General features: G+C 35.5%; 1 protein-coding gene across 3 annotated transcripts in view; it reads left to right on the plus strand.

Moving 5' to 3' along the window:
• LOC107980680 (glutamate receptor ionotropic, kainate 2) overlaps nucleotides 1-27829 on the plus strand; it is a 602400-nt gene that overhangs the window by 521709 nt on the left and 52862 nt on the right. The window contains exon 11 of one of the 3 annotated variants that reach the window (XM_031927147.1): nucleotides 15468-15590. The exons of the other annotated variants lie outside the window; for them this stretch is intronic. Coding sequence (XP_031783007.1) covers nucleotides 15468-15590 — 123 coding nt within the window. The remainder of the gene's footprint in view (nucleotides 1-15467; nucleotides 15591-27829) is intronic. 3 annotated transcript variants of the gene reach the window in all.

The following is a 27829-nucleotide window of genomic DNA, read 5'->3' on the forward strand; positions in this document are numbered from 1 at the left end:
CTATATTTATATATGGGTGATTCTCTGTGAAGTCAAAGATAAATATTTGTATTATAGCCCAAACTGCATATATTTGCATTATACGCTAGTTACTTCCGGATCGCTGCCTTTATCTCTTTGTACTGTGTTCCGTCGAATAAAGGAAATGTGCGTATCGAAGTGCGTTTCGATAAACCATCAACACACACCGTAAATTGTATCGTTTATGATAAATATGACAATATTTTAGAGATGAATTCTATGCGTCAAGTTATTTTAGATTACAATTCATAAGATGTGCGTAACAGTAAGAACGAATGAACGAATCACAGAACTCTGCCTCATCCCTCTTTTTCGTTAAAGTTTTGCATTATATGCAGGAGGGAGAGGGGGAGAAACCGTAAAGAAGGGAGAGGGTTTGCCTATATAACCTCTTCGGATTTTGAGGGCTGTTAGTTGATCTCTAGTAATTGAGAAAGAAACAGTTGATAGCTACAATGGATTTTATCATTGATATCTAAGCTTTTCACGATAAAAAAGGGTTATTTCTACCCAAGGAGATTGCTGTAATTGCAGTTGACCGTAATTTTATCGCTCATTGGATTGTGAAACCACCGTGTGATTACTGCGAATTACCCAAGGGAATAATTTCGACTAATTCTTATCTTTCGTGTTATCACCACGGTATAGAATGGTACGATGGTGAGGCCGCGTTGGAGGACATTTACCCGTCGTTACGCTATATTGCCAGAGATGCACACACCATTTACACACGTGGCTACCAGAAAGCTAATCAGATTACAAACCTTGAAGAATACAGCTGTTTATCCTTCAGAAACTTATCCAGCGTGGACGATCATATTTGCATGTATTACGGAGGAAAATCTGAATACCTTACGTGTGCATTGGCTTACACATTCAGAGTGCGCTCATAGTTGAGAAAGGCCTTATACGGTCACACCGAAATCGACATGAACGAACAGAGAAAGAAGAAGAAGAGCCCAATTGAAAAACCTCCTTGAAGAGCACTCGTGGATGGTGCTACATCGTCGTCGTCGTCAGGATCGTCTGTAGCACCTCGTAAAATCAGTGTCAACAATAACATCAGCAAAATTACTATACGTGTACTATAATAATTTAACATTTCTACCACAAATTTCACATACGCGGCATCTTCTTTTATCAATTGTATATGGAAACAAGATGGTGTTTTAAACGCGGACACTCTCACTTCATGAACCGTATGAATCAAAGGATCCATGTCCCGTGCAAGAACTCCACGAGGATTCATGATGCAGGAGTTCCTACCTCTACAAACTGTCTACGTATGACAGATTTTACTAGAGCAAAAAGAAAATTTGGTTTCTCCCCTCTCTCTCTCTCTCTCTCTCTCTCTCTCTCTCTCTCTCTCTCTCTCTCTCTACATCTAGTGTTGCTATAGCGAAAAAAAATAAGTGGAGTGAGAGAGAAAAGGAGGAGGAGAAGGAGGAAATAGTGAAGAAAATCATCCATGTTGTATACGAATTTTCGGTTCAGAGCGCCACTACAGGTGTTGCTTCTATAGTGGCGCATGTCTCCTTGTAAAATTTAGGTCAACTGCAGTGCGAGAAGCGACACCGCTGGTCATTCACCTGCGCCGGGGTTAAACTGTTTACCTGCGCGTCGAGTAAAAATGCTACCCAGCGGCCCTGCTATGTCTTTTTTTACCCGCGCGCGCGCGTGCACGCGCCCTCGCTACTAGCCTATTAGCGCGTGCCGGGGGGGGGGTCCGGTCCCGCTGATCAGCAAGCCACCGCGCCGCCCCTCCGCATAGTGGGAGAAAATGGACAAAATTCGAGCCACGCGTCATTTTTAATCGTAGAGCCATGATTTTTTTAAACTCTTTAAAAAAGTATCAAGTTTAAGCTACAGGTGCGGAAATTATTGTATCACCTTCCTCTAAACCCATGCGACCCCTAGAAACCACCCCTACCAAACCACAAGCAGGCTAACTAACATAACCCTGGGAACAGAAAGTTAACTCACTTTATTTGTTCTAAAAATAATAAAAGCCCACTCCACAGGCCAGACCGGAAACACGCAGAATCGTATAACCACGTAATTCAAGACATTATTACAAGTAAATTAGTCACATAATTTGTTAGCTGTAATTGTTGAATGAACTGCTATTAGTCATCTGCGTTGAAACAGATTTAAGCCCCTTTACCACGTCAAGGTTGCAGTCTTCAAAGAGGTATTTTTGTTGTTTTTTTTTTGTTTTTGTTTTTAATTTTTTTTAGTTTTTATATCTGTAATGTTTTATAATTTTTACATAGCAAAGTTGAGACATTTATTAAGATTAGAATTACTGAATTATCATTTCATCAGAAATGTTTGAGCTTGTGAAGTTAATTCTTTAGTTTTTTTTTTTCAACATCTCGCAAGCTGCTTATGACTGGATCTGATAAAACTAAGCAATAATGAATTCAACGTATTTTTTTATTTAATCTAAGAACATTTTCTTCAGAAAATTTTTTCTAAAGTCTATCATTCTCAAGTAAAAAATTCTGGAAATTTTTCACGATTTTCCCGTGTTAGCCGCCATTTTATGTGCTTTTACCTTTTTTTTCCAAAATTTAAACTGTGACACTGAAATTTAAGTCTCGAGGTCACGATTTCTTCGCTCTAAACATTAAATCTTAAATGATTTCAATGTGAAAAATCGACATGAATAAAGTTTTTTTTTAAACCATGTTTTATTGCTTGTGATTTGGTAGGGGTGGTTTCTAGGGGTTAAGCGGGTTAGGGGTAGGTATTTAGGTTATTAGCCGGCTTATGGTGTGTGGCTTAATCATTTTAAGATAAAATTAAGCGATTTAAGTCGCTGTTCCCAGGGTTAGGCTAGTTAAACTGCTTGTGGTTTGGTAGGGGTGGCTTCTAGGGGTCGCATGGGTTTAGAGGAAGGTGATACAATAATTTCCGCACCTGTAGCTTAAACTTGATGCTTTTTTAAAGAGTTTTAAAAAATCATGACTCTACGATTAAAAATGACGCGTGGCTCGAATTTTGTCCATTTTCTCCCACTGTGCGCCGCCTGCCGCCACCGTCGCCTGAAAGATGCTATTATTTTATAGGATTTAAGGGATTGAGTAAATAAAATTGAATATAATTTTTATTTTAATTTTTTATTCATGTATATAACCATATGGTACAGAATATTGATGATTAACAAATTGTCTTTTTTCAAAAACAGCGCGACATTTTTTCTTTTGCTTAAAACTAATAATGTCATTGACTGACGTTCGACCTATATGAAAATTACTAACATATATACAATTATTCGCGCCTTGATCCTCATTTACCTCCTCCTCTCCCTCCTCTTCATCTGGGTCTATAATATCAAATTCGTGATTTTCCATCATCTGTAAAACAGAGTCAAAATTTATTTTTTGAATATTCTCATAGTTGAGTCGGATGTCCTTAACTTTACACGTATCAAAGGTTTCGCCGTTGGGTGCACGCACTCTATAGGCGTACAATTTCAGACCGCCCGAAACAAAGGTCTCGATATAAGAGCCTTCCCCGTACTCTTCCAGTTCATCTGTTAATTGGCCTAGCAGAGACCTGGTTTCTGGTTCGTACTCTTCACGCTCACTTTTTGATACGTATATGACGGGATCGGTATCATAATACAGTACCCGCTCGCCTAGATTCTACCTACTTCCTTTTCCGGACTAGTTAATAATTGTAAAAACTGCTCACTCGAATTAATTATTTCGGTGTTTGGCAAATTACCTCGTTGCCAGAATTTCCCTCATAAACTATTTAAACCAAGTTTTGCAACCGAGCGCATACCCGGATTTTTCTCTATTTTTTGAGGATCTAGATCTATACCCTCCTTTTCTTTATAATAAGCGATGTAAGCCGCTTTACTCGCCTCATCCGTGCAATTACGTGGCCAGACCGAGCTATCCTATTTTAACTTTAAAAATAAGTTAATATAATCGATAAACAATCCGCATATCGTGTCGTTTTGATTGCCAGCTTCAGGGTCGTACTGCGTTATCTCGTATTGCCAGATAACGCTGATATTTAAAATGTTATAACCTAGTTGTAAACTTTTTTAAATCTCTTCGGATACCCATGTACCGCTTGAGGCGCGAGCTTCCTGTGTTACGTGTGTACATGGGACTTTGCTCAAAATTTCACAACAAGTTCTGCATAAGGAAAAAAGAAACCGATTATGCAGACGATACGGTAGCACAGGATGAAAGAGTTTATGCGGCGGTAGAATCGTATATTTAACTAAGCCCTCAACACGGTTCGAGACAGTCGGTGCTGTTATATACGCGCAGGTGTTTTATCGGAAACTTGCCTGTTTTACAAACAACGGGGTATAAAGAGCAAACATCGACATATTTTATTTTTTTACCCGGTTCGACTTTATATAAGGTCGCAATGTTACCCGTGCGACTACCGTAAAAAGCATCTCGTGGATTGAGAATTTCATTCAGCGTGATCGGGTGATTTTCGATTAAGCGCTTAAAAGCGTTTAAAGTAGCTAAATTCGAATTGAAGTCATGTCCCTACATTTCAACTAAAATAGAACCATTTGATCTTATTCTAGCTAAAATTGCTAAGGTACTCTCATACTTTTGATTGAGAGTAGTCCGATCTAGAAGAGGCGCATTGCCCCTCGTTGGATAGCAGATCAGACAGCCATGAAAATAACATCCATGAAACTGGTACACTGTACCGGTTTCTGAATTTTGAAGATCAGCTTAAAATCCATCGTCTATTATACGACCGAAAAGGGTGTACTGCCGTCCACGCCCGGCATGAATGATTTCCCTGCCCACCTGCTGCTCAACCCATAACAACCATTCTACGGCCATTTGGCTATGTCTATCGACGCGCATATAACCTTCGTTGATTATAAGACCTATCAAATTATCTTTTAGGAAATTACAGACATAAGCATAAGCTCGTACAAGAGAGCACGAGTCAGCCAAAGTCACGCTTTCCGTGAATGGGCACAGATTAGCGCAATCTAAGAATATCTGTCTAAATTTTAGATAAGCTAGTCGCAAGACAGTTACATCTTGCACGCAATAAGAGACTATTTCTCTTGGCATATTGAACTCTTCTCTAATTGATACTTCATTGTACCAATTAAAAAAGTGTTCGCGCTCCTTAGAGCTCATCGCATCCGGTGCATAATATTCGGCTGCTGGATAAGGACTTTCATAATTCGCGTTATCATCTGTGTTAAACAGATGCAGGAAATATCCTTTCTTTGCTTCTTCCGGCAGACCGAACGAGGCTGTCAATGCGACAAGTTTCATAGGCATAAAATGTATGCTATCTATGAATTTAATTTTACCGAAACTTATTAAAATTATTTTTCGTCCGTTCATAATTAAGCTCGGAACGCTGCCGGAATCTTTCACAATTTGATTCTCTACAATGTCACGTTGAACGAATTGTGAATCAAATGCTTTTGCGTTATGCGCAATGAAGATGATGTTTTTAAAATTAGTCTTTTTCCGCAAAACTAAATTTAAAAAACTAGAAATCGGCTTTTTTGTGGAAACGTGTTGGCGAAGGCCACAATAATTGCAAAATTGCAATACATCGTTTTTATTTAAACACGACGAACATGAAAACTGCGCCACGCATAAATTTACCACGTGTAGGTAAACGTTATTTCATCCTCTTCTCTTAGAACAGTGTTTTGCGTCGTCTTGAAATCGTAGAAGACGAAAAGAGTTTCCGGGTGAAAATTTGTTGTTGTCGTAGCTACACGTGAATTTTTTTTTTTTTTTTTTTTTAGAGGTCGAGTTTGCATGTAACAGTTGGCATTTTTTTCATGCACTGCTTTACAATTCGTACAGTACATATTTTTGCAATTATGTTTATTCGAGTCAATATCATAAACATAATGACAAAAAGTACAATACTTTACCAATTGGCAAATTGAGCGTCGCGCAGTTTTCGATTTACTCAACGTGTACGAGCCAGGAGCCTTGTGATTGGCGAAGCACAGTGGATTTTTAAACTCACGATGGCAATCGTCACAAGTTATGGCCGCACCGAGAGCCTGGCACGCTGGTGAAGTATTGCACGCTATGCAAAGATTTTCGTATTTATAATGAAAAGGCCGCGTATATACTGTGTTACAATCTTCACAGTAATATCGCTGATGCTTTTTCACACATAACGCAGTCAAGTTTAGAATTAAATTAAAATGATTAATATCCCTATGGAACGCGATATTAATTTTTTTAGTATATTATATATTTACTCCGTCAAAAAATGCTTTCCCATTTAATAACGCCCCCTCTCCACGGCCTTAACTCTCTATATAATATATCATTAGCGCAACTCCGTAATCCAACAAATATAATTGGAATTTCTGAAACTCGGTATAGCCACAGCCTTTTTCAGGCACAACTACTCCTGCTTTTTCAGAAATTTCAATTACACATGTTCTTTGGTGCGCCATTGAATTAAAGGCGATTTTTCGCCAATTTTTTCCCCAGATCGTGCGTTCGAACTCCGCTTTCTCAAGAAAAACTAATCCGCATGCGATAGCCCTCGGTAGGCATAAATTATCGTTATTTTTAATAGTCAAAATTGATTGACGATTTAACGCGTCAACCAACTTCGACTCCTGCAGACCATTACCACCGCGTGGTAAGTCTAAATAAGTTACATTTACGCGGAGAGTCTCGTCTATAAAAAATGCTTCGTTACTCTGTGTAACGCTTCCTATACGGTTCCAAAGATTGTTAAAGTCGAAATCGCGGATATTTTGCATTGAAACCATGCATCGCCTCGAGCAAATCTATCACTATTAACTATAACGCCGACTAAAATATTTTCATTTAAACCCGATACTAAATATCGATAAATTTCTAATAAAGCCGAACGCAGGTAAACAATCGGGTTATCGATATTCGGCGTTATTATAAAACCGAATTATACGTCGCGAGTCGCAGTAAAAAATTACGAGCACGACGAGTACTTTCATTTAAAATAACGACTTTTTTTAAATCACCTATACCTATTCCTCTGCCTACTTGGTAATGAGGATCTAGTTGTGATGATGATGAAGGTGATGCTGTCCAGTTACTCGATCTTTGTGGAATTGTTTTGACGCCTTAACTGGAAAAACTCTCGATTTTTTTTCCCTTGTGCATTGCTATAAATTCACTGTGCAGTTTAAGATAGTGCTTTATTTAACAACAACATGGCGGAAGCTATCTTACTTGCAAACCAGGAGAAGCAAGATGTTGTTGCCGAAGAATTCAACAGTGAAAGATCGAAAAATCACAGTCGTCCGCTTCTGTTTGCCTCTACGTTTCTTCTAAACAACTCAGGATGGAAGAAACTTTATATCGACTTGAAATACGATGATTCCACACAAAAATACCAACCGATTATTGAACTAAAGAATACCCAATATTCCAGAGGGCTTAGAATCGATATCGAAAGCTGGCTTAAACTAGAAAATAAACTAGAGGATATTTCAACGTATTTTAAATCAAACAGTGTTGCGTTATGTATTCAACAATAAGAACGTATAAAACTGAAAAAATTGACATTATTCTAACTACTTCATACGGGATGAAGTCAGTGATGTTCATGCTCCAACACCAGCTACAACAAATTCAAGAATCTCTTTACGTCCAAAAGAAGAAGAGGGCCTTGATGCCTTCAATAACAATGCAGAAGCGGACATTTGATGGATTATTGAACATTGTAGTGTGTGTAAATGAGCGTTATCGGTGTTTAGAACGCGTATTGAATAAAATTAATTAGTGCAAAAATTTGTTACGCGACGAACTTGCTGAAATTTTGACGTTGTATGACTACCATAATACTGAACGAAGCTATGATATTATTAAAAACATAGTTATTGATAAAAGAAAATATTTATAAAAAAACATTTTAAAAAAACTCTCACCGAAAAATTCTTGTTTTCTTGATAATTATTTTGAAATGATTTTCACCGAAATGATAATACTTCATAGTGACGTTTTTCACGATGAAGTTTACAATATTTTTTGTAATCAAAATGCTCAAAAAATATAAATAAATTTATTTACATAATTTTGCTTTTAAAAATTTTTAACCTTCATCATCCTCCTCACAACTACCCGATTATTTAAAAAATGTTATATTGAAAACATACTATATACGTCAATCTTTAGTACAAAAATTCATTTTAACAAAGCTATTCGCTTGTAAAATAAAAAAAAACCTTCAGTCTTATTTCTCCGAGAAACACGCATAATAGCATTTCTCTCACTGCTTTTTCTCGTAGCTTTCCTTCAAATAGCACGAAATTTCACCTTGTCAAAGAAAGGTTCGATCCTTCTACACATCTTGTAGGAAAAAAATTCTGCTGCAGCTCATTGCTTTCACGCCACTTACATAGCTCAGTATGCTATATAAAAAAGGGTCAATGCGCATGTCGTAGCTAGCCAACAGATAAACGCACTTATTGTCCTTTTCATTGTGCGAATGACCTCCTGTAGCGCGGGTGCGATCCCTGCATCCACACGGGCCCTGCAGTACCCCCCGCCGGGGACGGGCCAACGCACGTGCGACGCTCTTACGTCATCACCTCCCACTAGAGGGGCCCAACTAGACTTGCCCCGACGAGCCACGTCGCCACCCTTCCCCTCTTTACCTCCCCTACCTGTCTGCCTAGGCTTGCCCCTCTCTACTAATTCAAGAAATTTTTGCATTTTTGCCTGTTTTAATTATTTTTAGCTAATATTTTTAACTAAAACTACCCGAATACTTTTTTTTTATTTTCTGAATGTTTAAATAAAAATACTTTTAAAGTCCTGTACGTATCTTTAGGCTATCTTATTTGAAAAATCATAGAACTTGATATTATTGTTACAAATATTCCTACGGAAGTAGAGGAATCATAAATATTTTTATCTTATGCAACATTTAACTTAATTGTCCACTGTTCTAATTTTTTGCGAAAAATGTGGGCTAATGTCCAATAAATTAATAATTTTTAATAATTTTAATAAACAACAAATAATAAAATTACAAAATTTTCCAGGCATTAGCCTCCATTTTCCTTGCTACTATTGAGATGGTAGCACCTGTAAGACCACTTATTTTTATCAAGTTTTAAATATTTAGGATTTTTAGATACTACAAAAATATGTCATTTTCATACAAACAAAATATTCAGAAAATGACGTCATAAAATAACGTTATTTTTTGTTCCAATTTGTGACAAGTCTAATCACGTCATTTTATAACGTCATTTAATGTCGTCATTTTTTTCAACATGGTTAAATGTACAGGGTGGATGATCACGACGTCTGGGTAATTCGCACCGTGGTTTTTAGTGTCTTAGTGTAAAAATCATTTAAAGGAGGTGTCTAGATGTATGCGGTGACCAATGACAAGGTCTGGGTGGTGCGCTCCGTAGTTTTTGGTGTATAGGAAAACAAATCATACGAGGACAGCGTCTAGGTGTACAGGGTAGCCGATGATGAAGTCTAGATGGTGCGCATATAAAACTCATAATAATTCACTAAAAAAATCTGAAATCTCAAAAAAAAAAAAATTAATTGTGACTTGTAGCAACTAAATTACAGATAAAAAAGAACTAAGATCAATCAAACATAGTCAAGTTTATTATATGTAATCATAATGGAGATGAAGCAAAAAATGCTTGTGTTCATCGAAGGGCTTATTTTACTTAAAGTTTAAGTTGTATAATGATTAATTATAGCAACAACTCTCAAGATACTTACTACGTAACTTGCCATGCCTGTTTATTTTGTTTATTGGTGAATAACTAAAATTTACGTTTTTTATCTATTAGAACGTAATAATAATATTTAATTTATCAATATTTTAATTTTGCACATACATTATATGGTACCTTTAAAGAGTTTTCAAGTATACAAAAGTTGATATAAATTTTTTTAGAAGTAATTGTTTCTAAATATTTTTTATTTAATTTATTAAATAAATAAAATTTTCATAACTTATATGTAATTTATATTTTTTTAAGACACAAGAAAAAGATGTTACTTCATATTACATACTTTTTTTAAACTATATTTTCAAATCAATGTCATGTTATCTACATTTGTAAAAACGAAAAAGAAGATTATAATTATGATGAAATTAAGCAATATATTAATACCAGGTATGTCAGTCCTCCTGAAGAAAACGTCATATATGTATAGATTAGCAGTACATTTTATGAATGAACGATAAATTTACTTTAAAGAAGGCTGTGAAGAAATGTTATTTAATAAAAATTTAAAGACAACGTTAACGTTTACTGCATGGTTTCTACTCAATCAGAATGATGAAAAGGCAAGAAATTATTTATACACAGATATACCATAATGTTGTAACGAGCGGCGAGATATTATATTTTCGCGCGCTCGTTTGTCGCGAGAAATCAGGTTAGACCGGCAGACGACGCTGTCGGACGGCTGTACCGACGGAAGACCGAGGGGGAACTCGAGAGCGTCGAATAATAGAATCAACAGACTTTTGCTACTAGCGCGCGAGAATGGAGTTTATCTTCAGTACCGCGAGAAGCTTGCTAGTGGGACGAATCCGACCTGTGTCCGTAAGGGATCTGCGAGGGACGCCTTCATCGTTCGAGGGGAAACGTTTCCTGATGCCCGGGATCGCATTGCCACGGTCAGAGGTGCGAGTCGAGACCAACTCCTCGCATCAGTGTAAGTCTCGCGTGTGTTTACCGCAGAAAAGCCCGCGCGAATCGTCGCTGACCGTTGCTCGTGGCCACCGTGCTTCGGTCCGGTTCGTGCCGCTTATCGCGTATCTCTCACGTATTTTACGCCGTCACTTCGGGCGACGCGTTTTTGTATGCATGTTTATAGTTGAGTTTAATACAGTTTATCATTCTGTTGTTAACATTCCCGTGTTCTTATTCATTCTGATCCCAGCTACCCAGGCTCACGCGAAACCATGTAGCCGGTGCAAGTCCGAACGCGGAAGCGAGGTGAGCTTCACTCACCTCGCGTTTTTTAACGAGATTCTTTAAATTGACCGCGGAGAAAGAGTGAGAGTTGCACTCTCGGTGCAACTCTCGGTGACGCGTCGGCTATCGCGTCCGACGCATTAGAAAACCCCGTTACAATGTATAAATTTAATGCAGTGAAATAAGTATGTACAGCAAGGAAAGAATTATACAAACCAATTTTCATCAGATTTTATCTTGTTAATTCAGAAAACCGTGCATTACATATTAAAATTCAATCTAAATATTAACATTTATAGAAGATATATCAAAACATATGATAAATATAATTAAATGTAATAATCAAAAGTTATTATAAAATTAAAAAGTAGACCAATTTATATATTTTTTAATATATGTAAACACAAAGAAAATATATTAAAATTTTTGACAATTCGTAAAATTAATTTGATGAATGTAAAGAAATGTAGTTGAATAAAAATTTAAATACAACGTTAACGTTTATTTTCAATTTAATAAAAGTATCGTTGGAAAAATGTCATTTGCTATCCGCATCCATGGAGTCGGTTTTTTTAAAACGATGAATACAATTATCGTATCGCATTAATTCTGTTTAAATAATTTAAAAATGTTTTTATGTCGTAAAACTTGTTAGAGAACTATTTTACTTAATAAATAATATTTAATATTCATTATTATACCCCTAAAGGATTTTCAATTTTAAAGTGCGGGTACAAGAAGTTTTTGAAAATATTTGAGAAGTGTCGATTTTTCTAAAACCCAATTGTGCAATCATATGCTTGCCAGATTCATAACTTGTGATCTGAAAACCCCGACATATACATAAATATATGTATGGGCTTATAAGGTAGGTGGGTTTATAAAATTTGGGTTTGATTTTATTTCGCCTTTCTCTGATTTGCTGACATATTTTTTTAATAAACTCTCTGATGATCGAAACTCGTTGCATTCCATCTCAATATTTCCGATATGCCAACGTTTTTTTAAAGCAAATATTTTCAATAAATGAAAGGATTATGCAATAGATAAGAGAATTCTGTAATACTGCAATAACTGATTTGTCAAGTGATTTATCAAATGATTTAATATCAAGTAATGATTTGGCGCGATTTATCAAATGATAAATCACTTGATAAATCACTCGTGGATTTTCTGCATATAATATAATTGTCAGAAATTAGTATTTTATTGAAATAATACTTATAAAAGAATTTATTTATTAAAAGTCTAAAAACCATCTAGTAGTGAAAAATAATTTAAAAATGTTCCCTGGCCAGGATTAGAACCCCGGGCTACAGCGTGGTAATCCGCTATCCTCCCTACTGAAAAAAATCGCGTGATTACTCGCACGATTAATCGCGTGACTAATCACGCAATTCATCTGAAATAATTTTGTTAGTAAAATAAAATTGTTTAAAATGCAAAATTAGTAAGCGGAGTGGACAATTTAAGTGTTATTTATCCGATCGGTAACACCTATACTGGCCATCCCGCTAACTAATTTTGCATTTTAAACAATTTTATTTTATTTGAAAATTTGTTTTAGATGGATCGCGCGATTAATCGTGCGACTAATCACGTCAAAAAAGTTCGATAAATTATCACGATTAATCGCGCGAAAATCGCACGACTAGCCTAGCGAAAAAATCACGTGATTTATTACACGATCAATCACGTAATAAATCAGGTTAAAAATCACGTCAGAAATCACTCATAAAATTAAAATATTTGTTTTAATTGAAATAAATTATTTTGTTTTTACGAAACAATTATGAAAAATATATATTTGTTAATGCTTATTCAAACAAATTGACCGCAAAATAGTGAAAAAAAACTTTGCCCTAATCGAGATTTGAACCCTGGTCCTCAACTTTACAATCCATTATCTAACTCACTGAGCCATTTTTACTTGTCCTAATAATGATAATTTGCAAATTATATATGAATTTTAGTAATATATCATTTACGTGTATACACTATCTGTTGTTATTTGATAAAATAAGGAAAACAATTTTATTACATAATAAGGAAAATTAATTTATCAAGTAAACATACGTTTTTTTTTGTGTTTTAATCCTTATAAATTATAGTGATGTTTCTATACTAAATAATATATATTACTTAGTAGTAGAAATTCAGTTTTTAAATATCAATCTTTAGTTCAATAATATTTTAGATCTTTTCAAATTTCATCTTGAAGTATACGTGTAAACTTTACAAAGTTATAAATCTAACATATGTTTAGGTAAAAGTAGCATAGAATTTTACTACAGCACAAAAAGCTCAAGCAGTAAGATAGTGGATTATGAAGTTGAGGACCGGGGTTGAATCCTCGGTTAAGACAGAGTTTAATCACACCAAATAGTCACGTGATTTATAGCGTGAGAATTCAAGGAATCTATCACGTGATAAACCGTGTGATAAATCACGTGACTTTTCTCGCCAGGGTAATCGCGCGATTTTTTTCAGTAGGTCTACTATTTATTGAAAAAAGATGTTGATAATTTTTAAAATTTTAAAATGTGTCCGCAACAGTCACTTCGTTCTCCTTATACATGTCTATTTTGGATAGAAATAAAAAACCGATAACTGATGAACCAAAGTAATGTTTCCCAATGTACTTTGTCTGCTCTTTAAATGAAGTTGTGCTCTCGGCGGTCACTAATCACTTGACCGATGACCAAATTCAGATAGTGCGCAATCATAAAATGTCAGTTGAATACCAATTTCAACCAATTCCGATTATAACCGATTATTACCGACCCCAACACTAATTTTTTAAACTCGATTTAGAACAACAATATTAGAACCGATTAATTCTGATCATACAATATTGGTTGAGTACTGATTTTGAACCTATGCTGATTACAACCGATGATCATAGACACAAACTCTAAACCTTTGAAATACGATAACATTTGCACCACTATAACAACCGATTAATACCGATCACACGTATTGGTTGAATACTGATTAGAGACCGATTCCGATTACAACCAATGATTACCGTATAAGGTTCAAATTACAAAAAAAACAACAGTTAAGACCGATTTTTTCCAATTAAAAGAAATCTGGGGTTTACGTATTCGGATAGACTTCCAATTAAAGCTGATTAAAACGGATTAACTAGTAATCGTACTGCTCGATTATCTCAATTAAAACCGATTAGAACCGATTGAAATGGAATCGGCAATAATTGGGTCTAATTGGTCATTTTTAGCAGAAGCTAGAAATGGTACTTATAAACCGGTCTGTTTGGCAGCTTTAATAACCCGTTCAGATATTAGAAGTGAACCCTCTAACGGTAAATTATCGACCGAAAATTCAAACATTGGAATAACCTCTTTGTGAAAGAGGAAAAGAAACATCAATCGTCGTCGCGATAGAATATTTTTATTTAATATCACGTTTATGTATACATCGGGAGAATCGAGGTGTTATGCGAGCCCTATACGCTCATGCTAAATGATACTTAGTTCAGCTGATTCTCACCATCAAATTTTATTTTACATGTATTTTGTGGCGATATCCATCGCGTAATACCTTGAATTAGGCATCTAAACTGTCCTGTATCCCGTGCACCGCGTGTGCGCCATCTACTAATAATATTTCAGAATTATCAGGTTTTAAGCTGTAAACCACTCTAAATAACTCACTCTTGTTAGCAGGTTTCTAGCTAGAAACCTGTTAAAAAGGTCGCTCTGATAGCAGATTTTTAGCTGATTTTATGCTAATTTTTAACGTCCTGCATATTTCTAGCTGGAAACCCGTTAATATTTTACCAGAGTAATTTTTGGCAAATATATGAATCATAAATTAGTGATTTTCATACGCAACATCAACAGAAATTGCGATTAGCTCATATGCATTCTAACGAGCGGCGAGATATTCGTATTCTCGCGCGCTCGTTTGTCGCGAGAGGATAGATTCCCTGCTGAAAATGTCCGAACGAAACCAATTTATACCAACTTAGCATTTGATTGATTTTAATCTGGTATCCAAATCTGGTATTAACGCGAGCTTCACTCACCTCGCATTTGTCAACGAAGTCTTCGGAATTGTAAACCCGAGAGAGTTGCACCAGCGAATATCGCTTCTCCCTCAGGTTCACCGCGGAAAAGAGTCGAATGTTGCACTCTCGGTGACGCGTCAGTTATCGCGACACGCTTAGAAAACCCCGTTACAGCATCATATAACGATTCCATTCGCTTTTTTATTAACAGTTTGTGAATATTAGTAATTCATTATTTATATCACAACTCTAATAAACAAAATATAAGTTATTCCATGTTCAAGATACAAATGAAATAAAAACTTCATTATACCCATAAGAGCGAAAATAGCTGAGATAGTAGGATAGCAGAGCATCACAGCCAGATTCTTCAGAAGATGTTAAACTTTGATCAAGTACAAGAGTGCAAACATCAAAATGCTTATTTTATTATTATACTGAATATTAATGTACGTATCTATTGTTTTTCAGGTAAAAACATTGCAAAGAATATCAAATTTCAAAAAAATATTTCAAAATTCAACAAATTTCGACGAATCTTCAACTACAGCGAACCCGAGGCTATCGTCCATATTGGCATACGTATGTAGAAAGGTGAACATTGACATACGTTTTTAGATTACAAATTATTAATCTGGAAAGCATATGGTTGCACACTCCAGTTTTCGACAAAACGACACCTTACCCTGTTAAAAATATGCGATTGAAATCGATGGACAAAAAATGAATCGATTCTGAGTCTATATCTTAATCCTGCGTTTTACATTTGAAAGCGATTATATTCAGGCTACTGCGTGTGTAATATATTGATGGCATTAAAATCGATTTAAAACGATAAAATAATATCGATTAAACTGGATTAGAATACATAAGTATTAGGATATTCACTTAATCGATTCAATGCCTATTTAAATCGGAACCAATGTATCTGTGTACACTAGAAAAACGGTTTTAATGATTTTTTTATATCTAAAATAACATTTGATATTATTCAATCGTACTGTATTCAATTATGCAATCGTTTTTACTGATGTGTATATCGTGGTGTTAATCGATTTGAATTGACATGAATTTTTTCATGTGTCGTTGAATAAAGTCAATCGATTTTAATAAAGTTTCAATTCAAATCGATTGTAGTTAATAAATCTATTCTGTCTTGTACAGCATTTGACCTTTCTTATATCGTAACGGAGAAGAAATCTTGTCACTTGCGAGTATGAACATTTGAAGCGACACCAAGCGGTTATATTAAGAAACATAGGGTCGATTAAAATCGACTAGTTTTGCAATAAATTTAATCGATTCTAATCGAAATATAAAAGTTTTTTTTTCACAAGGGATTTTACAAAACTGATCATTAAGGTCACTTAAAATGTTATCAAAATTATTTGTAAAATTAAACTAATTTAATATCGACTAAAAAGTTGATTCATATTTATTGAAAGAATCCCAATTGAACTGCATTAAAATTATCATCATATAAAAATCGATAAAAATATCTTTATTTTGATATTTAGATTGCGATTGAGAATTCACATAGATAATTTAAAACGTCGATTAAATCAATCTAGTATTTTTGCAGGGATTCTTTTTTTGATTATTTTAATTGATTAAAGGATAATTGAATCTAACCGTAAAAAAGTATCGAGATTGATTAAATATTATATAAACGCATTACCTTATAAATTAATTTATTTATTGATAAAATAACGAACAAATCATATTAGAAAAATAATTATTATTTTTATTATACGTAATAAAGTACCATTCGACAACAGATTTATATATACTGATAAAATAACAATTAAATGATATTGCAAAAATAGTGGTTGTTTTGGTTATTAAAGTCTATTAAACTATATTCAGAGCCATTCATAAAACTAGTATTGGGATCGATAAACTATTTAGTAATAAATAGTGATTTTCAAATCGATTAAAATATATTGACAAAAAACATTTAAATTATATAACAAGAATAGTAATTGTTTTGGTTATTAAAGTCGATTAAAATATATTCGAAGCTATTCATAAAACTAGTATTAAGATCGATAGACGATTTAGTAATGATTAGAGATTTTAAAATCGATTAGAATTAGTGAAAAAAATTTCACTGCACTACGTACATCCTCTGCTGTAGAAAGAAAACCATCTGTGTTACACTGTTACGTGACAACTTTCCCGATCTCGCATTTGAAATAATAATTTCAAAAGTAGGATCGAGAAAGTTCCACGCGTAAAAAGGTACAGCGAGACTCAAGGCCACAAAAGTATCAAGTGGCTAAGAATCTCGCTAACCTAAACAACTTCCCCGCCAACGGCTAGAGGCGCACGTGCGGAGCTACGTTGCAGTTTCGGCGCGCAACTAGTTACCAGGCCCCGTAAGGTCTAATGAGTGCAACAAGCGTCGACACTGTAACGCGGCTAAGGGGAAGTAAGCTGGCGACAGCGTGGGAGGTCCGGAACCTCCTTCAGATCAGATTTATTTGTTCTAGAGTTTATTTGTTAGAGTAGAGATAGAGAAGAAAGATCAATGTTCCCTATTTGTCGGTTTGAGAGTTTCATAAATCATTTTGACGATTTGTAAAAGATAAAATAGAGAGGAGAATATACAATTATTTGGACCACAACTTTGCCAATTTAAATCATTCCAAACCATTCAACCCGAATTCCAATAAAGCACAAAGGTAGAGATTTCAGAAAGAAGAGCAATCAAACCGACGACACATACAGGTTATAATACAAGGTAAGAGACTTAAATAAATATTCAGTGGTTCAATAAACACTCGCGACAAAAGGAGAGAATAAAAGAATCGATCGTGGGAGCGAAACGCATGACGTGACCATTCATGCTTTTTGCTCGATAGCTGTATAGTTGTCTGTGCACATCAGACTCGTTAAAATAAATAATGTTTTCGAGGGAGATTTATCTAAAATATCCCGTAACATACACATTATAAAAATATATATTCAAGAAACATTATTAGTGAAATTCACATACCTTTATTTGTGTTGGTCTCAGTAGGCACATTATCTGTTTTGGTATGATCCAGATAGTCTGTGTAAACATCTTTAAAATATATTTTTCATCTGTATACCTATATATACATACACTTACTTTTATGTAGTAAGTTCGTTTCGTCCTTAGACTGTTATCTGGTAAGTTTGTTTCGTATTTACGTAAGTTCGTTTGGTCTTCAGACGAAACGAATGTACTTGTTTTTATAAGAGTCACGAGGAATTAGGAACGTATGGGAAGGCGGGAACCCGAAAACGCGGGAAAAAGGGTTGCTCCAGTGTTTACATACAAGCTAATGCTGTTTTGTCTGAAACATTCAACCTGTTGTCAGCATAAAAATAAACACATTAGTGTTTAAATTATTAATCAACAATATAGTGATATATTATTTCTATAATGGATTACGGTGCATACATTGAAGATCTGCTAGAAAAAGTACCAAGAACGACAGAATATCGTTTGAGGTTAAACACAATAGATGATCCTGATACATCAGACGAAGAATTCGATCAACATTGGCGGGTAAGCATTTACTTTCCTTAAAATAAGTAATTGTTATGTCAATTTTGTAAATTAGCATGCAATTTGAAAAAAAAATTTATGAACGTTTACTGTTTAACTACTTTTTGATACAAAGTTTTGATTTAATGATCATTTTCTCATGTGTGTATATTTATGTATAACAAATTTGGAAATAGTCGTTATTTTAAAGAAGAAAATATTAATTTTTACTATTTATTTTACGTAGGAATTAATTCGTAGCAGTGATTTTATTGATTCAACAAACAGTAGTAGCGAGGATAGTTGCCATGTTCATTCATCTGTAGAAGATGTTCAGAGCTGCAGTTACCAAAATTCAAATGCATCAACATCCACACAGAATGAACTTCACGCATTTGATAATAACATACCAAATGATGAAAGTGTTGATATTGGCACGAATCATTCACCACATATGTCAACATCGTCATCGGAACAAGTATGCTAATGACAAATACTTTTTTTTAGAATCTTATTTTTGCTACACCCTGGTAGAATTTACAATTCAATAACAGCATTTATTCATAGTTTCTGTTGATAAATCAGTTTTATTTCGTTGTTAGCATTCAAAACAGTCCTACTGTACAATGTCTACAAAGATTATGTGCAATGCGTACACTACTACTTCCACTTCATTCTCCTTTAACCGAACCAACTCATTAACTTTTATTTCACTATTTCATGCTATCCATGCTATCTGATTAAACAAATTCATATTATTGTCTATACTAGCATGATAACAGTGCAAAGTGTCTTGCTTAAAAGAAACAAAACTTAATTAATTAGTTTAATCAGATAGCATTAAATAATAAAATAAAAATTGATGACTTGGATCAGTTAAAGAGGAATGAAGTATAAGTAGTGTACGCATTACACATAATCTTTATAGAGATTGCCTAGAACCTGTACTGGTAGAACTTTCTACTAGGGTACCTATATCATGTTGTTACATGTACTGTGTTAAAGTTATACATTTGATTTGTTGCACACACACACTGCTAAAATTGTATAGAAACAGATTAATATGATACTTTTTACTTGTCTGTCTTACAAGTTGGATGTTCACTTGAAACTGTAAGGCTTGAGAGCGGAAATTTGCCTATAGGTTTGGTTTTATGAAAATCAAAATTATATAAATAAATATAAAAACAAGTTAATATATTATTTCAACCTGTCAAAACGAATTTCAATCAAAAATTCGAACTGTGAAGTCGAAGCCTAGTCACTGGCTAAGCACTGCTGAATACACTAATGTGTATATTACAAAATCTTAAAATTAAAAAATAAGAACAATTTGTGTCTTTTATGTTATAAGAGTTAAGTTTATTCGAATATTTACTTTTATTTAGTCTCCAATCAATCATTGATTAATTCAAGTGTAGTCTTAAAATGTGTGAATAAAAATTAGCAACATAACCTTACACTTATAAAAGTATGATAAACAGACCCAGGATACACTGATATATGCTATTCTGACATACCTATGTAAAATTTTATAAAGAAGAGGTGTTATATATCTCAAATATAGCCACCTATGAGCTGTGGAAGTGATTTTCAAAGATATTTGCACATGAGCATGAGATCTGGACAGAGACGATAAATAAACTACTTAATATTATGGTATTATACGGGCTGTATTGAAGTTACTTATCTGATTTTTGCACAGATACTTATAAAATACTGCAGAAACAGGCTGCGAATATAACAGTTCGTTTAACTGTCCTAATTCGCACTTTCAGATTGACCCCTATGGCTTTTGCGGCAAAATTCTCATATAGGTCTTGAAATGAAAATCAAAGATATATCACCTAAGATAAAAATAACTTGATTTCTTCTTTTAACACATTGAAACAAATTGACATACTAAATTTTAGTTCATGAGTTAAATGAGAGCTAATACAAAATTTTTGTTATCACTCATATTCAAATGCTTTTTTCATAAATAAATTGTTTTGGCTCTCATTTAAAAACTATTATAGCTAGAGAACTAAAATTTAGTATGTCAATTTGTTTCAATGCGTTAAAAGAAGAAATCAAGTTATTTTTATCTTAGGTGATATATCTTTGATTTTCATTTCAAGACCTATATGAGAATTTTGCCGCAAAAGCCATAGGGGTCAACCTGGAAGTGCGAATTACAACAGTTAAACGAACTTTTTATATTCGCAGCCTGTTTATGCATAATTTTACAAGTATCTATGCAAAAATCAGATAAGTAACTTAAATGCAGCCCGTATAATACCATAATATTAAGTAGTTTATCTACCGTCTCATTACTAATATTTTACACAGGTATGTCAGAATAGCGTATATCAGTGTATCCTGGGTCTGTTCATCATACTTTTGTAAGTGTAGGGTTAGGTTGCCAATTTTTAATTCACACATTTTAAGACTACACTGTAATTAATGATTTGCCTTATAAAGAGTAAATAGAAGTACATTTTCGATTAAAATTGAATTTTATAACATAAAACACTGATAATATTTATTTTTTTAACTTTTAGATTTGATAAAAGACACTGTAGTGTATTCAGCAGTACTTAGCCAGTGACATAGATAAAAAACTGTCGAAAATCGTGTATTCACTGGGCAGTCACTGCTTAAGGAACTGGCCAGTTCGTTCCAAACTGGGAAGCGACTGGCTCAATACTGCTGAACATTTCAACCAAGGTAGCTATGATAGTTTTCAAATGTGAGCCAAAACAAGATTTTTAGTGGTTACTTCTTTTCAATTTGTAACATCTTATAGATGAACCCTAATATTCACATGGGTGTCCGGGTGAAAAATAATAGTATATCGCTTAAGATGAATTTATCATAAAATAATGTTATATTATTGTTAAACAAATGTGCATACAAAATATCAGGTCTGTACGTTGTCATGGGGCAACTGGGTTTTAGCGCGACAGCCGGGAAGATGCTGTCGCGTCAACGAGGGGGATTACTCACTTTTTTATCTCCGCACGGCTATCCCTCGATGATGCTGAAGTCGGCGATGGACGTTAGCCGTCAGTGCAATGCCGGCTCCGTACTATGCAGCCGGGTTGCCTCGGTATACAAATGCGCGTCATGCGAAGCTCGCCGCGCTTTCTTCGCGTATAGAGTCTCCGGCCAGGCGCGCGCTCTGTAGCCGCGCCGCGATGTAAGCAGCTTTACTCTACCGGGTTCGTCGGAAGGACGCAATAGGTTTACGGAAGAAACAGGCATACGTTCGTGTTCAAAAGTAAGATGCCCATATTCACTCAAGATGTTAATACAATGTAACGCGTGTCGCGAGAGGACGAGTTCGCACTCGCGACTCGCACTGGAGATGTTACGGACTTACAGTTTCGATGCGCGCGTTGGGTGCTCGGTCGCCGCGCATCCGTCGGCTGCCGATGGGGAAAAGTCCTGTGCGGCTGGGAGGCGTCCCTCCTGGCTGAAACAGTGATGTGCTGGGGTACCCCGGGTGCTCGAGGTGATGGTGGCTCGGGTGTTCTCCTCCAGCGGATGGTCCTGGTCGTCACTGCTCTCTCTCGTCTCGGATGCACGGAAAATCGCGGGTGGTATACCGGTAAAAAGTCGCACGTCTAGACTGTACTAGCACTTTTGCCTATCTGTCTCGCGCGCTGATTTCGCACGCGCTTTCTGAGTACCGCCGAAATGGCAACGTCGCCCTCACGCATGAAATGGTCGCGCGACGCGACGAGCGCGCGAAATACGAATTCGCGTTCGCTCGTTACGACGTATATTATTTTGTGAATAAGAGCAACAAGAAAATTTGAAAATCAGGCATTGTGTTCAAAACCTTAACAAAAAATGTGATTCACAATTCCAAAATTTTTCATTGCCCTCAAGCTGAAAATTCCAAAAAAGACAGTTAATAGGAAAAACTGTTACAGTAAATAATTTCTAAATAATTTAACAAATATCTATACAGAAATGCAGATGTGTAGCTTTCATACAACACAGATGAAAATGAATAACCTCACTTATTATACTTCAGAAATGCATAAAGCAATTACAAAAAGTTTAATGATAACCGGGATTTTTAGAATTCATGGATACATGAAAATTTAGAAGAATTCCAGGAAGAAGATGAGGATGATGAAAATGAATATTTTGATGCTAATGAAGAATGGATTTACAACAATGGATTTGATATAATTGAAGATAACATGAATTTTGAAAATTTGCAACGAGAATTAAACGGTGATGAAGCGTATGAAAAACTTGATGATTTTGCTTTAAGTAAACCGGAAATGCTACTTGCTATTTTAAAATTTGGAATGTTGTTCAACTTATGTCAGACCGGAATAGCTGATTTATGTAAAATGATTAACTGTTTTCTTGGTCAAAAAATATTACCTGATACTCGCTATTTGATTGATAAATTTTTCAATGCTGAAAATGGTATAGACTTCCATGCCGTTTGCTCCGATTGTAAAAGATTGAAACGGTCCGCGAAGGGTTATTACGCGAACGCGAAGGATTCGAGACCCGAGGTTAGTAAAGCGGGAGAGAAGCACATTCGAAGAGTGATAGCAGTCTTTGATCCACCCGGTAATATCTATTGAGTGGACAAAAGACCTCCCTATCCTAAAATCTGGCCGAACCACCAGAGGAGAGCTGCTCGTGCGTAGAGGGAGATGAGTAGGGTATTCCCGCTACGCATATCCCGCACACTTAGGTAAACCACGCAGTTATTAGACTGATGTGTGAGGTACTACCATCTCACCATGAGTCTAGAACCAGATGCGCCACCTAAATGCAGGGTACTACCATCCTACACCGGTGACACAACTGATGGGGGGATGGGAGTGGGTAATACTAAACAAAAGTTTATATGTTTTAAATGTCTTTCATTTATTTATTTAATCATTCAATATTCTATGATAAGTGATACTGGATCTCAGTCTACCAGGAGAGGGAGTGGACTGCACACATACTCTTCGAGAGCCTGGGGCTCATGGACTACTGGGTATGGTGGAGACCGGAGCAAGCAGCGAGTACTACCATTCGCACGTTGCTCAGTTGAGAGCCAGATCATGAATGCTCGCTGCTGACTCCGGGGCTCCTTATATACCCGGGATGCTCCCTCTCTCCTGTGTTATCTGCGCGCACGCCCTCTACCAGCGCTTAGGTAGACTATTTACATGTGGCTACTAGCGCCACTCGGTCGGTAACTTGCCTACACCAGGCAAGTTATCTGTTGCTGTTCTCTTATCCCCCGGGCTGGACCTGCCGTCTCAAGATACATAAAGCAATTTCAACGAAAATCTGATTATGAAGTTACGTGTCAATTCTGTGATCGGAAAATTCTTCTAAAAGATCCTACATATAATCATTATTTTGCAATTTTCAACGTTAATAAGGAGATAGAATTGTTAATAAAAGAGAATTTTGAGTATATACAATCGATTTTTTATAGAAGATTGAGAAATTCAGAAAACTTTTTAGATTTTAGTGATGGTATTTTGTATAAACAGTTTATACGGATGCTACCTATAGATAAAATCATGAATTCATTAATAACTTTTAATACCGATGTATTTGTAAGCTCAAAATTCTCTATGTGGCCTATACAGATGGTTGTCAATGGAATGCCCTTTCGCGTAAGATATAACAAACCCATTACGTGTGGAATGTGGTTTGGCAAAGATAAACCTGATATGAATATTTTCTTAAAGCCGTACATTTCCTATATGAATCAGTTAGCTAATGATGGTATTGTGTGTCATATTAATGGTTTAGAAAATCGATTCTACATCCATACAATATGTTGTTGTGTAGATTCAGTTGCGAGATCTCCAATGTTAGGAATGGTGCAATATAACGCATATTTTGGATGTCTGTGGTGTCTGCATCCAGGCGTATATGTTCGCAGTAATAGAGGTGGTGCCATTAAATATGTCTTACTTCACGAAGTGTCATTAAATAGGACAGAAATAGATACCTTACAAAATATGCAGTTAAGTAGAAACTCTACTCATCCCGTTTTTGGAATTAAGAGCCATCCATTTTAATTAATTTAAGCTCATTTAATATTATTTCGGGTTTTGTCCCAGACAGCATGCATTGTATTTGTCTAGGTATTGCAGAACAGTTTGCAAAGTACTGGTTTGACACGCACAATATGCCCTTTTCAATATCTAAAGAGCAAATAAATTTAATTGATGATTTAGTATTAAAAATCAAAGTACCAAATTAAATTGCTAGGTTATCACGATCCATTACGGAAAGAAGCTGGTTGAAAGCAAGAGAATTTGAAAATTGGATTCTCTATTACAGCTTACCAATTCTTACGGCAATTCCGCATATGCAAATTTATGTTGAACATTGGTCTCTTCTAGTAGAATCCTTTTATATACTTAATAAAAATAACATCTCACAGATTCACTTAAGACACGTCGATTATTTACTAAAAAAGTTTGTTGCTCAAACGGAATTGTATTATACGCAACCAGCTATGACATATAATGTGCATCAGCTCTTACATATAGTACACAGTGTTGTTCGTTGGGGACCATTATGGAGTCATGTATAGAGCGAAGACGGCCGATCGCGCGGTATTGTTTACATCCGCGCGCGGCAATCAACTATATAAGACTCGTGAATCGTAGTGGTATGTGTGCGAATGAGACGGACCGCAGAAAACTTGATGTATATGTCCGTTTTCATCAGAATTGAACTGTGCTTTTTTTTGAGCTTATACGGTTAATTGAGGATCGCACACGACCGTCCGTAATTTGAGATCGTAAATGTTTAAATTTAGTGTTTAGCAACTTAAAATTATCTGCGCATGATTGTTGCGATTACATACGCTCAAAGATTTGATCGTTAAAGCTTGTATTTTCGAGATGATTGTTACACATAAATTTTATGTCTAATGCCACGAAAATTCACACTTATACAGTAATGAAATTTCTATTTTCGGTTGTGCTGTGAGTGTTATTTTCGTTTTAGTCGTCGAATTAAACGTTCGATCGAACGTATAGCTAGTACTATAATAAATCACGCATAGCTAAGTAAGCGTAGTTGTAGTCTCAACTGAGCTTAGGACGTCTCCTAAGCTGCTTACTAGTTTTCTTTTGCTTTTACGAATATTCGTGATGATATGCAATTTTTGGACGATTTTCTGTAGGACATAAATAGCTAGTCGGTAGCGAAAATAATTTCTTTGTCGAAATACAAGCGATCGAACATTTTTGCGTCTGAATAAATGTTGTATATAAATTCGAGATTCAAGTACTGTTGTGATAATTTTATTGAGTTGTTCGTTAACATCCGAGGTTGCGGTAAACACGGATCTTAAATACTTAGTGAATTAGGTGTTATCATTGTAACGAAGAGAATAGATTAGAGTATTCCAATTGTAAATATTATCAACAATTTATATTTTTTAATAATATAACAATTGCTTCTTCTTTTAATTTTAATTTATGTGATGGAAGACTATTTGGTGTTAGTGAATTTATAAAATCAAGTGGTAAATCAGTTCTTAAAATTTTGTCGTTATCAGTAAGCGTTAAATCTATACTAATATATTCTTCAACTTTACCTTCTATTTTTGATAGAATTTCATTATTAATACTGTTGTGACCGAGCCTGAACGTTGCGCGATTCGAACACCAAGAAACGCGCATAGCGACCTTAGCAACGAGATCAACGACGTCGCGGATGTTATTGTTTATGTTTAGTCTGGTTCTGTCAGCTGTTGAGAACAGTTGTGTTTACGTTCGAATACAGAGTCCGAGTTCAAGAGTGATTTTCTATAAATAACGTGTTGTTATTTTTATTACCCGAACCCGATCATAACAATACTTTGTACATCTATATTTTTTGGAGATAAAATTACTCTTTTATTAATATTTTGTTTATTAAAGCTAATACCATAAGTTTTATCAATAATATTGTTAGTGTATAAAATTTCTTTTATTATTTCAACTACTTCGTTGATACTTTGTAACGGGGTGTATGATTATTCGCCTAAACGACGTTGAATGAGATCGCTATCCCACGTTGCGGCGGATAGCACCTCAACGCCAGCGATTAACCCGCGTTGCAATGCAGCTTATCCCGCTGCTTCTTCTCGTAGATACCGCACCTTCTAGTGCGTGCTCGGCTACTCAGGTGCGTTGAAGCTACTTGTTCAACGCCCGCGTAGGCGGCGGTAATCGCGGGAAGGAATTAGCAAGGTGGCGGTCGTTAAATAATAACAAAAAGTCGTAAAATAAAAATACTAAGGTTATATTTAGGTTCGCGAGATAAACGTGAATTTACAATACATCGAGAGACAAAATAATAATAATACACGAGTCGCAACAACTTTGCGATTCGTCGCGAAGCCGGAGTATTTGCGCTCGACGCGTGTTTCGCCGCGAAAGTCGCGCGTCTCGCACCCCGCAGGTGGTATCCTCGCGCACAATCTTTCTCTCAAGCACTGCACGCATCCACACTAAGCTTCTGCTGGTCTTCTCGATGACGCCGTCGCGGTCTAGCGCTGGACCGCTCGGCAGGACCTGGATCAGCCTAACGCACTCGCACACACTCCTTTCTCTACGCCGCACGTACCGCGAAACACCGATAGACGCACTTTCGCGATACGAGCGAAGCCGCGTGTTTATAATTCGGGAGCCGAAAGCTATCTGTCCTCCTCGCTGGACTAGCCCGCGCGCTCGCTCGTTCCGTCCCTCTTGCGCCTTCGAATTTCGCACGTGTTTTTCTATCGCGCGCGCGACTCTACGTACTCTCGTCGCGGCGCAGCGGTACTCATACCGCGTCGTGTTAGCCGCGGTGCTCAACACGTTACAACTTTCAAAATTAGTTGGAAATATTCCGTCACCAACATTCAAAAGCCATTTTTAACTTTAATTATGATTTACTAAAAATCAAATGCACAATATAATTTTCTTATAAAATTCAATTTAAATGAAATATTTGTTTAGAAATAGATAAATAAAAATTAAGAATTCATTTTTATTATAATGTATATACAATCTTTTGAGTATACTTAATATTATAACTAATATAATATAATGAAATTAAAATCATTAAACTTTATTAAAACATTTCCAATCCGTGCTACAACGCACCCCAATGACAGGTATGTAATTTCTATTATTTTTATAAAAAAAATTAATGTCGAATATGATACTTTTATAAAATTTATAATTAAATAAAATTCATTAAATTTTTTTTACAAATAGTTAATAATTTTAATACATTTTCTTTGTATTACAACGAGCATTAGACTCCTTGATTGTATATTAAAAAAGATATAAATTGATCTTCTTTT

Source organism: Nasonia vitripennis (genome assembly GCF_009193385.2).
Source record: "Nasonia vitripennis strain AsymCx chromosome 3 unlocalized genomic scaffold, Nvit_psr_1.1 chr3_random0012, whole genome shotgun sequence".
Taxonomy (NCBI): domain Eukaryota; kingdom Metazoa; phylum Arthropoda; class Insecta; order Hymenoptera; family Pteromalidae; genus Nasonia; species Nasonia vitripennis.